General features: G+C 36.0%; 1 protein-coding gene across 3 annotated transcripts in view; it reads left to right on the top strand.

Annotated features, from left to right (window-relative positions):
• The window catches only part of TTC7B (tetratricopeptide repeat domain 7B), a 127,116-nt gene that overhangs the window by 47,547 nt on the left and 66,457 nt on the right, over positions 1–13,112 (top strand). For all 3 annotated transcript variants that reach the window (XM_031553644.1, XM_031553645.1, XM_031553646.1), the window contains exons 7-9: positions 2,161–2,333; positions 5,144–5,207; positions 9,647–9,784. In XM_031553644.1, coding sequence (XP_031409504.1) covers positions 2,161–2,333; positions 5,144–5,207; positions 9,647–9,784 — 375 coding nt within the window. The remainder of the gene's footprint in view (positions 1–2,160; positions 2,334–5,143; positions 5,208–9,646; positions 9,785–13,112) is intronic.

Here is a 13,112-nt window from a genome sequence, read left to right as displayed (position 1 = left end):
CCAGGAAAGCACCCTCCAGCACCCACTGCCAGGCAGTAAGAGACCGCCCCACCCGGAAGGGTCAGATCCCATGACTTCTGTAACGTATAGGGATAGGTGCCTGGAATTGGAGCATTAACACTTTAACTCCCAGTATACTACATGATGTATTGATGCGGAATACTGAGAGCCAAACCAAAACAAAAAAAAAATATAAAACCATGACAGGGACAAATAATCAAGCTACAGCATATTGATCAGGATGTGTTATCTGCCACTTTGTAAAGGTATGTTTCTTGGTTGAAGTGATTTATTAAAGTAAAAACAGAATGCTTGACGCCTGGTCTTCCCTACTTCTTTCCTACTTGCGGTTATGGCCAAAACATGATTGATTTCTGACCAACAATGCTTTCAAACTTAGTCATAGTTCTCCAATTTGTGATTTGCTCTACTTTCACCAGGATATTATTTCATATCATGTAACGAGATTGAGGACAACGTGCAGTGTCTTCGTTTGTGTTCTTTTAAGTTGGAAACTTCAAGCTATCATTTCTTTATTTTCATAATAAAGAAATGCTTCTTCAAAAGAAGGAAAAAAAAAGACAAAATCTTGAAATTTAATATGGATAAAGTCATAAAATAAACCTCTACCAAATAAATGATTTATCTTTTTTTTGGGGGGGGGAGGGGGGTATAACAAAGGGCCAAGGCTTGCATCTTTTGCTGTAAGGTAATGACTTTTAAAATGTCTTAGATTAGTATTTTAATACTACATCTTTACAACTTCCGGAATTGTAAAAAGGTAACGTGATTCTTAATTAATTTAATAATGAATGCCTAAAAATCATACTTAAATTATTAAATGGCAGAATTTCAATGAAGAGGGATAATATTACAAATGTTAGGAAATAAATGATATAGGAATTAAGGTGGAAAATGTAGATCATATGCTGCTGCTCATGGCTTGATCATTACACATTTGTTCCTGAGAAATGCTGACAATTCTGATGTAAATGCTTGCCTTTTTTCTATTTTGCTGGTACTAATCTGAGTTGTCATTATTTTCATATATACTTATGTAGCTTGTATGCTACATGACAGTAAACATTAAGGTGGAGATTAAATTGCTAGTTAAAGATTGTAGGATGACTTTTCAAAGCTTTAAATTATTACATAATAATTATGTAGTTATTTTTGTACTTAAATATTTGGTACTGGGAGTAAGTGGTCAAAATAAATTTCTTCATGCTTATCTGCAACCCGCTTTCACTCTTGCTAAACCTTACCAACAGCAACAAACACTAGCACCTTCAGGCCATAGCTGTCAGAAGCCCAGATCAGTTTGGATCTAGATTATAGCTGTGGTGAGCTGCCAGACACCCACCCGGTTGCTCTCTCACTCTGCCTTATCAACAGGATGGGAACAAAAAGATAGAAAAGTTTTTGGGTTCAGATAAAGAACTTTACTGTCGTGGGCAAAGCAGACCTGACTTTGGGAAAATTAATGGAATTTATTGTCAGCTGAAATGGAATTGGATGGAGAGAAACAAAGGCAAAATCTAAAATACCCACCACCACCACCTTTTCCCAGGTTTAGCTTCACTTTTTCCTTCCTAATTCTTCTACCTCTTCTCCCTTAGCTGTGAGCAAGCAAGCACAGCAGGAATGGAAAAGGGGAAGCTGCAGTGTGTCCCTAGCAGTTGTTCTGTACTTCTCCTTCATCCTTGTGTTTTCCCAACACTCCTGTGTGGATCCTTCCCATGTGCTTCAGCAGTTCATTCAGGAAACAATCCCCTACTGCCTGTGGCCTCTCTGCATCATCTGTCCCAAAGGCTGCAGGGAAATACTTGCAGAGATTGGGAGTAGAGCTTTTTGAGTATAAAATATCCAGAAATATACCTGAATGTGCTCCACTGTTAGGAGCAATAGTTGATGGTGTTTATACTTATGCGAACTGTAATAGGCAAAATTGAAGTTTGTTAATGCCATTTTTAGTTTGCACTTAGAGAATATAAATGAGTACTTACGCCTTTCAAACGGCAGAATGCCTGATATTTTGGATGCTTTAAAATAAAAGAAAATACATTCCACTTGACTAATAGGCATTTAAAATAATCTGGTATTTTTGAAGAGACTGCATTCAGCATTTTAAAGGAAACTATTTATCTTCTGCTTTTGCAGACGATAGCAAGACAACTGGCTGAAATTTTGTTACGAGGCATGTGTGAACAGAGTTATTGGAATCCACTGGAAGATCCTCCTCACCAATCGCCATTAGATGATCCACTTCGGAAAGGTTCAAATACGAAAAATTACACACTCAGTAGAAGACCGCGGGTATACACTGGAGAAAAGTATGTCTGAATTCACACCTCTTTCTTCTGTTTCCATAATTGCAATTGTTATCCGCCGCACTGCGTAATTTAGTTTATATTGTTGAAAATGCAGAAGGTATTGGGCAGTGTGAATGTTTTTTAGGCAGAAGTTCGCAGTGTATCACAAGACCTTTTGTTCTCAATCCTCCAAATATCTTTTTATTCCATCCTGAGGTACATGGTAGAGTCACCGTTCTGTATTATCTTTGAGATACACAAGAAATCATAAATATGCATGGCTGTCTTTCTGTCACCTTGAGCTACTCACTTTGTGCTCTTCCACCTCTTCTGCTGTATTTATCACAAGTGGCTTTTCAAAATGGAAAGTTTCTGTCTAAATGTTTGAAAATAGCAAAATTGCAGCTTATGCTTCTGTGTTTTGTTATTTCTTTTTTTTTCCCCAAAAAATCACCTTTAGTAGGAGTGTTAAATATTTCTTAGAATCTGGACTTCCTTAATAGTTAATAACTTGTTATTTGTATCTCCTGTGCTTACGTCAAATCAAGTAATGAAATCTGAAAGATTTGGTAGTCATTGTTTTTCATTGATAGTAAATTTGATCCAATGAAACTTTGTTGCTTTCATATTTTACATAGTGTGCAGTAAAATCTTGTTCGTAAATTAATGGCTGACATGTCCAAAGAACTTGAGGGATCACTTTATTTAATGTAGCCAACAACCACTTCTTGCTTGCTGTGATACATGTTGGAAACACTGTGAGCTGGAAAACTGAGAAAACAGGTTGTAGCAGTGGAAATAATTATCTAGGCAAAGTTATGTTTTATTCTAGTAGGACAGTGAGTGTTTTAATTTTTAATTGAGATGGAGAAAATTGAAATTCCATTTGAACTGAAGAAAACATCCTTTACAAAACTAGAAGAGGTTGTAGAGCCTCCATTGCTAGAGAGGGTCAAAATCCAACTGGACACAGTCCTGAGCGATCTGCCAGCTGACCTTGCTTTGAGCAGAAATTCTGGACTAAACAATCTCCAGAGAGACCTTCCAATTTCAGCCATTCTATGAAATTGGTGTGATTTGGGAATCTCATTTGAGGAGGCTGTTACCTGTTCTATATGAAACTCTTGACTTTCTTTTCTCCAAAAAACTTACTCATATTTTTTTGAGAATATTGTCTGGCTGTAGGTTTATAAGCCAGGAATTGTGGGTTTTTGAATTTCAGATTTGTCTGAGTATATCTTGAATGTTAAGTCATTAAAGGCAGTGTTTTGAATTGTTCTGAGTATTTTGTTTACATGGATTGATAGTGATAGGACAAAGGGGAATGGTTTAAAGCTAAGATGGGAGATTTAGGTTAGATATTAGGAGGAAGTTTTTCATTCAGAGGCTGGTGATGCACTGGAACAGGTTGCCCAAGGAGGTTGTGGATGCCCCATCCCTGCAGGCATTCAAGGCCAGGCTGGATGTGGCTCTGGGCAACCTGATCTAGTGATTGGTGACCCTGCACATGGCAGGGGGGTTGAAACTAGATGATCGTTGTGGTCCTTTTCAACCCAGGCCACTCCATGAAGTTATTGTATAAGGAAGTCTCTTTTATGCTGAGTCAAACATTTTCCCAAATATTCAAACAACTTCTTTGCTTCCCAAGTAAAGAGGAGTCAGTTCCTCTGTTACGGCACGTAGTTAATATTAAACTGTTTTCCCAGATTGTGATCTTTTTATTATTAGCTGCAGATTTATTATTTATTGCAAATCTCCATTTATGAACGCTTCATACAGTAGTAGCCCCATGTAATTGTAGCACCATACCACATTACTGCTTACAAAGTAGAATGGCCTTTTCTCTTCAAAGATTTTTAGCAATTCTGATTCCTCAGACCAGAACTCTTACAGCAGGCTTCTCAGACTCAATCTTTCAAACTTATTTATATTCTTCATTATCAACTTATTCTTCTGTAGAAACACAGCTCCTTTCAAAAGCATGGCTTTGTCTAGTATAATGTTTCTGTTCTTTGGAAATATAAGCAAGGAGTTCCACAATTTCAGCAGAGCGTGTAATTAAGTGCTTTTCTTTGGTCACATCAAAGTGATTAATACCAGATCAGACAATGTGTCTAGATTAGTACCTCATCTTCAACAGTGATGAAAAGCAAGTACCTAAGACAACAAATAGCAAGACATACTTAAAGGAGACTTCCTCCTACATGTTCCCCTGACCTCCAGCTTTTTGAGTCAGAAATGTACTGGTTTGTTTTAAATACAGTGCCTAATACATTATTTAAATACATTCGGTTCTTTTGAGGACAGTGAATGATATTTGAAGAATATAATTTATGATTTTATAGATCTCTGTTACACCCTTCTTCAGTTTTCTCCTCTGAGAGTTTCTTGTTGCTCACCTTTGAATCAGCGATGCAGGTTCGGTTCATATAGCTAGATGCCAACAGCTAGTTAAACCACAGGCTATATTTTTATAGTTGTCAAGTTATACTAAATTTTGGGATACTTGGATGTGTTCTTTAATACTTGACAGCCATGGTTGTTTTGTTCTCTTATTGTATGTGGGTAGTAATAGTGCTAGGAAGATGGTTGAACTAGATGATCTTTGTAGGTCCTTTCCAACCTTGTGATTCTGTGATTCTCTTTGTCAACTTTTCTGAAAAGTAAATGAAGAGCGCTGCAGATAAATGAACCGTAAGCGGTTTTTAAAATGCAATTTATCTATTCTGTTTTATGGATTTTTCTAGTTTTTACAGTCACAATATTTGTGTAAGCTACTCCTAAAAGTAGTATTTTCTGCTTAAATAATAAAAAATTTTTGTTTTGAACAGCATCTTTTGTCCTCAAGAAAATACAGAAGAAGCCTTACTGTTGCTACTTATTAGTGAATCTATGGTAGGTAAAACAATGGATGCGCAAATGTTGCATGTGTTTGTGTGCATTCCCTTTTCTTTTTTAAATGAAAACATTTTTTGTCATGCCTTGCTTTTTGACTTGTGTTTCATTTTCTGATAGGAGAACAGGCAGTTACTTCTGAAATTCAAGCTTCTGTTCCCCTGAAGCAGCAGGATGAGCTCTGCAGATGTTATGAATAGGAGTTTTTTCTCCTGTAGAGTGACTGAACATAGCCTCCAAATTATAGGCAGGTGAATACAAAGCCAGGTCTTTTCTCGTCACTTATCAGTATGAACCACAGTTACACCAGCAGGTATCATTCAGACAGACTCAAAAAGTAAGTTATTCTTGTTGTAAAAACCAAAATCAAAGACTACTAGGTAAGCCTAATAAGCATCACCAAAAAATATTTTCCATTGCTCATTAAAACTCAGATGTCAGTCATATTTGTAAGTTATTTTTATTTATGCAGACATTCAGCCTTTTCTACTGGATTGTATTTCATTTTTTCAAGTCTCCTACTTTCCCCAGCAGGTAATTCCTTTCAGTGGACTACTTGTGCCTTTTATCAGTATTTCATATTTTCCTGTAGCATGATTTTACTAGTTACTGATTCACTGCCATGTACTGACATTCTCATACCAGGTCAGTTCTACTGTGTATTCTCAAATAACAGAAATGAAAAGGTTAGGCTCAAACCCTCGCTGAGTTTCTAGCTGGAGGGGTGGAACCTCTGGAATCTCGGGCATTGTATATGAGTCTGCCCCACTGAACACCGATGGCACTTAGTCTTTAAGTTCCTTAGGTGAGATCTTTTACACTCTGGCAAAATTTCTAGTCTGTTAGTTAAGTAATATCAGAACAGTTTATTGAATGTTGTCCTATTTGAACTCTTCTAAAGTTGCTACGTACACTTTAAAAGTAGTGCAAATTACTATCCTTATTCCTAGTGAGCTGCATTGCAATGTCACTAGAAAACTAGACTGAGCAAATGTTTCCATATACCATGTGTTGCTTTTGCTGCATCTGAAAGGGAACACGTGTGTCTTTAAGGTGCTTGAGCAGCTTATGACAACCTAAAGAATTCTAATGTGAACAGCAGTCATAGTGTGAAGCAGAAGCATGCCCACTATGGCAGCATCTGGCTATTGATTACTGTATTTGTGGAGTACTTCCTTGCATATCAGCACTAAGAAGTCAAAAAGATCCTTTACATAATGCTTTTTTAACTCTTCTTTCAGGTAACTTACAGCTTTTCCTTCGTGAATTAGATCTGTCTAAATTGAATACTTGTCATGGTAGAGCATTACACTCTTTGCAAGCTCTCAGTAATCTTTTCCTTGACAAGTAATTATTGCAAGTTATCTGAGGCACAAGTGTTAACCTTAAAAATATTTATCACTTCAAACTTGTTGTTGTGTGAGTTGCTTCCTGAGAGTTAAGAGCCCTTTGTTCAGTACTGCGTCCTAACTCTATCTACCCGTAGTAGTTATAAAGAGCAATGTGACTGATTTTCAAACTGATATGCGAGTAAGAAATGATTACAAAAGACTGATGATGTATTTAAACATGGTTTTGTATTATCAATATCAATTATCAATATAGTATGATATTTTACTTGTGAATTATTAAAAACACAAGGCTTCAGAAATTCTGTCCATTATGAAATTATTTAAGAAAATACTGAAAAACAGAATGAGTGTCTGATATAAGTAGCATTTTGTGTAAATAAAGACATTCAAATCACTGTGTGTATATAACCCCCAAATCATACTTCTAGTTTCAGGGAAGTAAAACACTCTAACATCATCACTTCTTATTTGCATTAGATCTAGTGCAACATATATCCAGAAAGTTGAGTTCCCTTAATTTCCGAATTCAGAATGGATGCTCTGGTGGGTAAGATTTGAATTGTAATACTTATGAAAGAAATGATGTGGGAAAGATAGTTCTGTGCTTTTTAAGTATTCTAATTCTCTTATAGGTACATTTCAGAGTACAAAATTTTAGCCACATGACTGCTGCTGCAGTGTACTGTCATGAGTAATGAGGAAAGTCAGCTGCAACTCTGCCATCACTTATTGTAAGATGTTCTTGTATTCTAGCTATTACACCTGCAAAGTGTAGATCAGCCTCTTCTTACCTAAGTTTGAATGTGTAGAAAGGTAGAATCTGAAGGACTGGGAACTCCAAGTTACAATGGTAGTACTTGTTGCTGAATGTCAGCTGAGCTATAGTAACAGAGTCACAGGGTTGTTGAGGTTGGAAGGGACCTCCGGAGGGCATTTTATCCAGTCCTATGCTCAGGCATGGCCATCTGTAGGTTTCCCAGTACCACGGCTTTTGAATATCTGCAAGGATGGAGTATCCTCAGTCTCTCTGTGCAACCTATTCCAATGTTTAATCACCATCACAGTAAACAAAGAAAGAGTTTCCTAATGTTTGGAGGGAACCTTCTGTTTCAGTTTGTGCTCACTTCCTCTTGTCCTGTCACTGAGCATCCACTTTCCAACTTAGCATCTCTAAGGCTTTGAATTTGGAGAGATTCCTGTGAGCCCATTTTGCCAGCCTGTCTAGGTCCCTCTAAATAGTAAGTAGCACAGTCCATTAGTAGATCTACCCCCTAATTTTGTAGCAGTAAACTTGCTGTGAGAGTATATTACACTCCATCATCCAGGTTATTAATGAAGATGTTGAACAGGATTGAACCCAGTGTCGCTCCCTGAAGCACACTACTAGTTGCTGGGTAGACTTTGCTTGAGTGAACACCTCCTTCACCTGACTGTGTTTATCTCAGCTCATGCAGGAAAACAAAGTTATTCTACTCATATTTGCTTCAGGCTTAAAGCATGTATAGGGTAAGTGTGGCATACTGCAACTTAATTAATTTTCACTTAATTGTGTCTGAGACTTTAGCAGTTCTGAAACACGGAGCACTTAAAGTTTTAAGTCCGTTTAACTGTTATGGTTATGCAGAAAATGACTGTTCAGATATATAGCAATTAAAACTTACAAGGCATCTGTCCCAAAATACTGCTTTGGCATTGCCACCCGTTTCATCGTAAGTGTTAGTTTAGGGCTTGTTCTGTACTTGCAAGGAAAGGAATTGAATCAGTGATTAAACATGGAGTTAAAAAGAAGTTCTTGAATCTGAGTAAATATTTATGCAGTGTGGAAAGAAAAAGCCGAAGTCTTCTTGATCAAAAGAAAACACAGTGCCTGTTTTGGGTTGGAAGGAAGGGGTAAGGGGAATGAAGTTCAAACCAGTCAGTCTGTGGATTGTTCAGTTGATAAATCTTGAAATGTCTGTGCATTTTATACTCCGAGTATCTCCTTGGAATTTTCTGTCTGTATTTAACTGTACTGATTTAAAATTTTTTTTTGAGTATGACCAGAGCGTAAAATGTTCTCCTAGTATAGCAAAAAAAACCAACCCAATTTATGGGTGCTTGATATGTGTTACTCTTCCTCTCTGAAAAAGGGATGAAGCAAACTCTCAATTTTAATATAATGTATTTAAGTAAACATGTAAGGGAGGCCATACCATGTATAATTAAAAAAAAAAAGAAAAAGACAAGGCAGAGGAGAGAGAGGACTGACTGACTTCAAGCAACCAGATATAATAGCATCAGTAGAAATATTAACAATCAAAAAATCTGGAAATGGAGAAGATGTCAAGATAAGATATTTTCAGAGAGTTGGTGGTATAGTTGGAGAAATACTGAGTAATTGAGCATTAGCTCCTGGGAAACTTGAATTTTATTTTTTGCTCTTTAGCAGGATTTCTTTTTGAATACGGTCAACTCATTTAACCAGCTCTAGTTTAATTTATGCCCTTCTGAAAAGACAAAGCAAGGGCTTAGGCCTGCGATATGCATTTCACAGAAGTCTTGAAAGTACAAAGATTTACTGCAAACAAGAGCTGAGTCTGAACCTGTGCATGGAACGAAGGGCAGTTTTCATTTCTCATTAATAATTTCTGAAGGTGATTGCATGGTTATCCTGGGCAGGTAACCTGGGCAAGTGAGAAGGTAGAGTCATAATGTTATGAAGACAAAAGAAATTAATTGGTTTATTTCACAAAAAGATGAAGTAGAAGATTTGAAGATTCTTCTCGTATGTTTTACTTGCCTACAAAACAATTAATTAAATTTTAGAAGATGAATATACATTATATTTTAAAACATACTGTCTTTGGTTTCTGAGAACTCTCATAATTTATGTAATTAGAATCAAGTAATGAAAAGTAAATATGTGTAGAAATCCAAATCTTTCAGCTAACGTGATTGAGGCTGTCTATAAATCAGTAACAGGTACTGTCTCTCTGTATCACCTTTGCCAGCTGTTGACAGTCAATCTGACTATAATAATAGTTATTTGAGCAAGAATAAGGCTGAATTCAACGTCTGACTTGATTTCTTTTTGTTGTTATGTTTCAGGCTAACCGCGATGCTGTACTAAGCAGAATACCAGAACACAAAAATGATCGTATCATCAGTTTGCAAAGTGCATCTGTAGTATATGATTTACTTACTATAGCCTTGGGAAGAAGAGGCCAATATGAAATGCTCTCAGAGGTTTGTCCATAGCAGTGAATACTGAACTGTGTCTTTTTTTTCCTATTAATCATATTAATTGTATTAGAACATTAGGGTTAAACAAATATAGGATTCTGTCGTGTACTACTGTATGGGTAGTTTCTACCCCCAAATATTTACTGACTGAATTTTCACGAGGTCCTCAAGCACAGAAATGTTGAAAGATGTGAGAAATGTTTAATGGTGCAGCAATTAACATGCTTTTTGGTTGGTGAGGCATGGACCTGCTTAAATAGATGCACATTAGATAGCTCAGCTGACAGTGCTGAGGTACTACAAGGAAAATGATGTTTATAGACCTTTGCCTTTTGGTTCTTTCACTTCTCTTGGCCTGGAGGATTTAGTTGCTTCTTATTTTGAATTCTCTTTCAAAGTTTAGGGAATACCAAACTTAATTTTTAAACTGTACTTATTTGAATATATTACTATAAGCCTTATTAATGTATTTGTAATAAGATCTAAATATTACTGGTTGGAGATTTTTTTTCACCTCAAATATTTTCTAATGGATAGGTCACTAATATTAATACCTAGAAAAAGGATTTGTGAGGTTTTCTTTCAAAATAAGACTGATTTGTGCATTTCATAAAATTTGGAGTGTTCCAACTTCCTGATAGTTTGTAAAATGATTTTGGTATTATTAAAGGGGAATGTATTACTTTTTTAGGTCAGTGGGAAAGGGCATTCCCTGCCTCAAATGTCTTGTGTTTGTTAGAATGTGGCAACTTAATACTCTAGGAAATTTTCAGGTATTGTTAAAAGTTTCATATCTGAGAAACAACCTGCCCAGCCACTCTTTGGGCTAAGCAGAGCTCTTGCTACTGAAAACAATGCTTACCCAGCGGCAGAATGCTGTCACTGACCAGCATTAGTTAGTGGTTTCCAAAAGGAGTACTTCAGCATGTGTGGTAAGCAGGCATATTCAGGGATTGACTTACTTAGAAATCATATCTGTTCACTTTAATTAAAGATTATTCTAATAGGATAAAAATAAAACTTTTTTTAATAATGAAAGTTTACTCATGAAAGACTTTTTCTGATGTATGTTGATAGTGAGACTTACTATGATATCAAGTTCTGAATTTGAGTATTCTTCCTCTTGAAAGCATTTTATAGTTGCATGTTGTGCGTTAGTACAATAGAAGGTCTTTTCTGAATCTAAAGGGTATGAAAGTTCATGGAGACTCTGATCCTACAGTAGAACATAATCATGTTATGAAGACCTGGTCCAAGAGGCAATTCTTACTTTTGCATACAGATACTCTGGATACAAACATCTCCAGCAGGACCTTGTCAGGGAATGATTAGAACACCTAATTTGTTCCATGTCTTGTCATCAAAAGAACAAAGAAAGCATAAACTTTAAGAGGTCATTACAGCTCAGTGAGTGGTTGGAGAGTGACTGCCCTTAGATCCTGTGACCCATAGTCTGCAGCTTTTATAAGCATTACGTTAAATGCAAATTCAGAAGTGTTAACGTAACATTGCTAAGTTATGTAACAGAAATGTAATTTTTTTGCCAGCTTTATTCTCTGTGAGTTAGTGATGATTGTTCTAGTAGAGCAGTTGCAGCTCCATCTCAAAAAACATCATTAGTCTATCTAACTGTGGAAATTGACCAGTTCTAGTATTTTGTTATCTTCTGGTTAAGTTGTAGCTGATTACTTATAGAAAAAAATACAATGTAAGAACATTAAATGAGCAAAAATTTGTCATATCTGTGTTATTCTAGTAAGTTATTCTACTATTCTAATGCTGAGTCATGTTCACGGTTGAGGACGTTATTTCTTTATGGAGTTTGTACACAACAGGCTTTCAATTATGGCTTTTTTAACTAGATCAAAAAACTTTCTGCTGTCATAAATCTCTTCTTAAAGACAGGAATCTGGCTGTCATCAGATTGTTTTTTAAGGTTCTTAGGATATGACATGTTGGAGCTTATCAATGTCCTACCAGGAAAGAAATTTTCCAGACCAGAAATTTTCCTAGATACTCATCTTTCTAATCTCTAGCTTCAAGCACATTCTTTTTAGAAGACCATAATGCTGAACAACAGAATTCAATAATGCTTTGAACATTACCTGTCCGTATGGTGATTTGTCAATATCAAGAGCTACATTTCTGCCTTTCAGGAGAGGGATTATGCTAAATGTTCAACTGCTTAAGTTGGTTGCCATTATCTTGAAAGTTATCTTAACTTTCAGTTTTCTGTGGTATTGTGACTTGTTATATATTTCTTATTGACCTCCTTCATTAAGTCATTTCCTTTGAATTTGGGATTTCTTAGCTCAGAAACACTCCTTTTACAAGGTTTTCATGTTGCTGGATAAATCACCTATGTAAATGTAGTATGTGTGCAGTGCTTACAACTCTTGCCCTGTACTAATAGTTTTGTGAAATAATGAAGAAAAGACCATGTAACCTGTAAAATTTTATAGAGGATAGTCAAGTATGTAACCAACCTTTTAGTTTCAAACATTTTCTTCTTAGACAGTACTACTGGACTTCTGTTGAAATAAGGGTCTCAGGCAGTGCTTGCTCGAGCCATCTGGAAAACCCCTTTGTATGTTGGTGTATGATACTCTCCTTTTTCTGGGATTTTCCTAACCATGGCAGATTCTTGCTAACAGGACAGATTCTTCTTAACTCAAAGATATAGAAAATAGTTATGGTATCCTGGAATTCATGAATCCCAATTTATTTTATACTTAAAGGAGTATGTCTATGATATCTTTCTGTAGCTGAGGTTTTTTAAAGAGTTAATCCTTTTGGAGATTCTCTGATGTCCAGAACTGTTGTGGATATTTGTTTCTGTTATCAAGCAAGAATCTTTTGTAGATCCATCTCCTACTGACTTCTTATCTTTGTGAAGTGTGCAGGAGTTTAAAAGGGAGGGACAAAACTGTTAAGGAAATAATAGATCTTGTTTCTCTAAGTGGTCAGACTCAGAATTAGTACTCATATTTTATGGTGCTTTCTAGCCATTTCTTCCGAAGCATTAATAATTCTCGTCTGATATGTTTACATAGTGGCCAGGATCATTGATTTGATTTTTTTTTTGCTTAAGTTATCATAGATAGTTTACTATTATTATTATTATAATTCAAATTGAGCATTATTTAAATTTTCTAGGTCTTGACCAGCTTATTTCTACATGAGAAATTTTCTTATTTCTACTTCTACAATCTAAATATTAGTTTAAACTGATTCTTTGCTTTCCATTCACTGGAAAGTCCTTCAGTGCTTTAAGATCAGTCAAGAAGCACCATAAGTCAGATAAATGAGAGGCAGAATTTCCTATTTTATG

The sequence above is a fragment of the Meleagris gallopavo genome, chromosome 5 (assembly GCF_000146605.3).
Source record: "Meleagris gallopavo isolate NT-WF06-2002-E0010 breed Aviagen turkey brand Nicholas breeding stock chromosome 5, Turkey_5.1, whole genome shotgun sequence".
NCBI lineage: Eukaryota > Metazoa > Chordata > Aves > Galliformes > Phasianidae > Meleagris > Meleagris gallopavo.
Note: the sequence above shows the minus strand (reverse complement) of the source record. Positions and strands in the feature narration are given on the sequence as shown.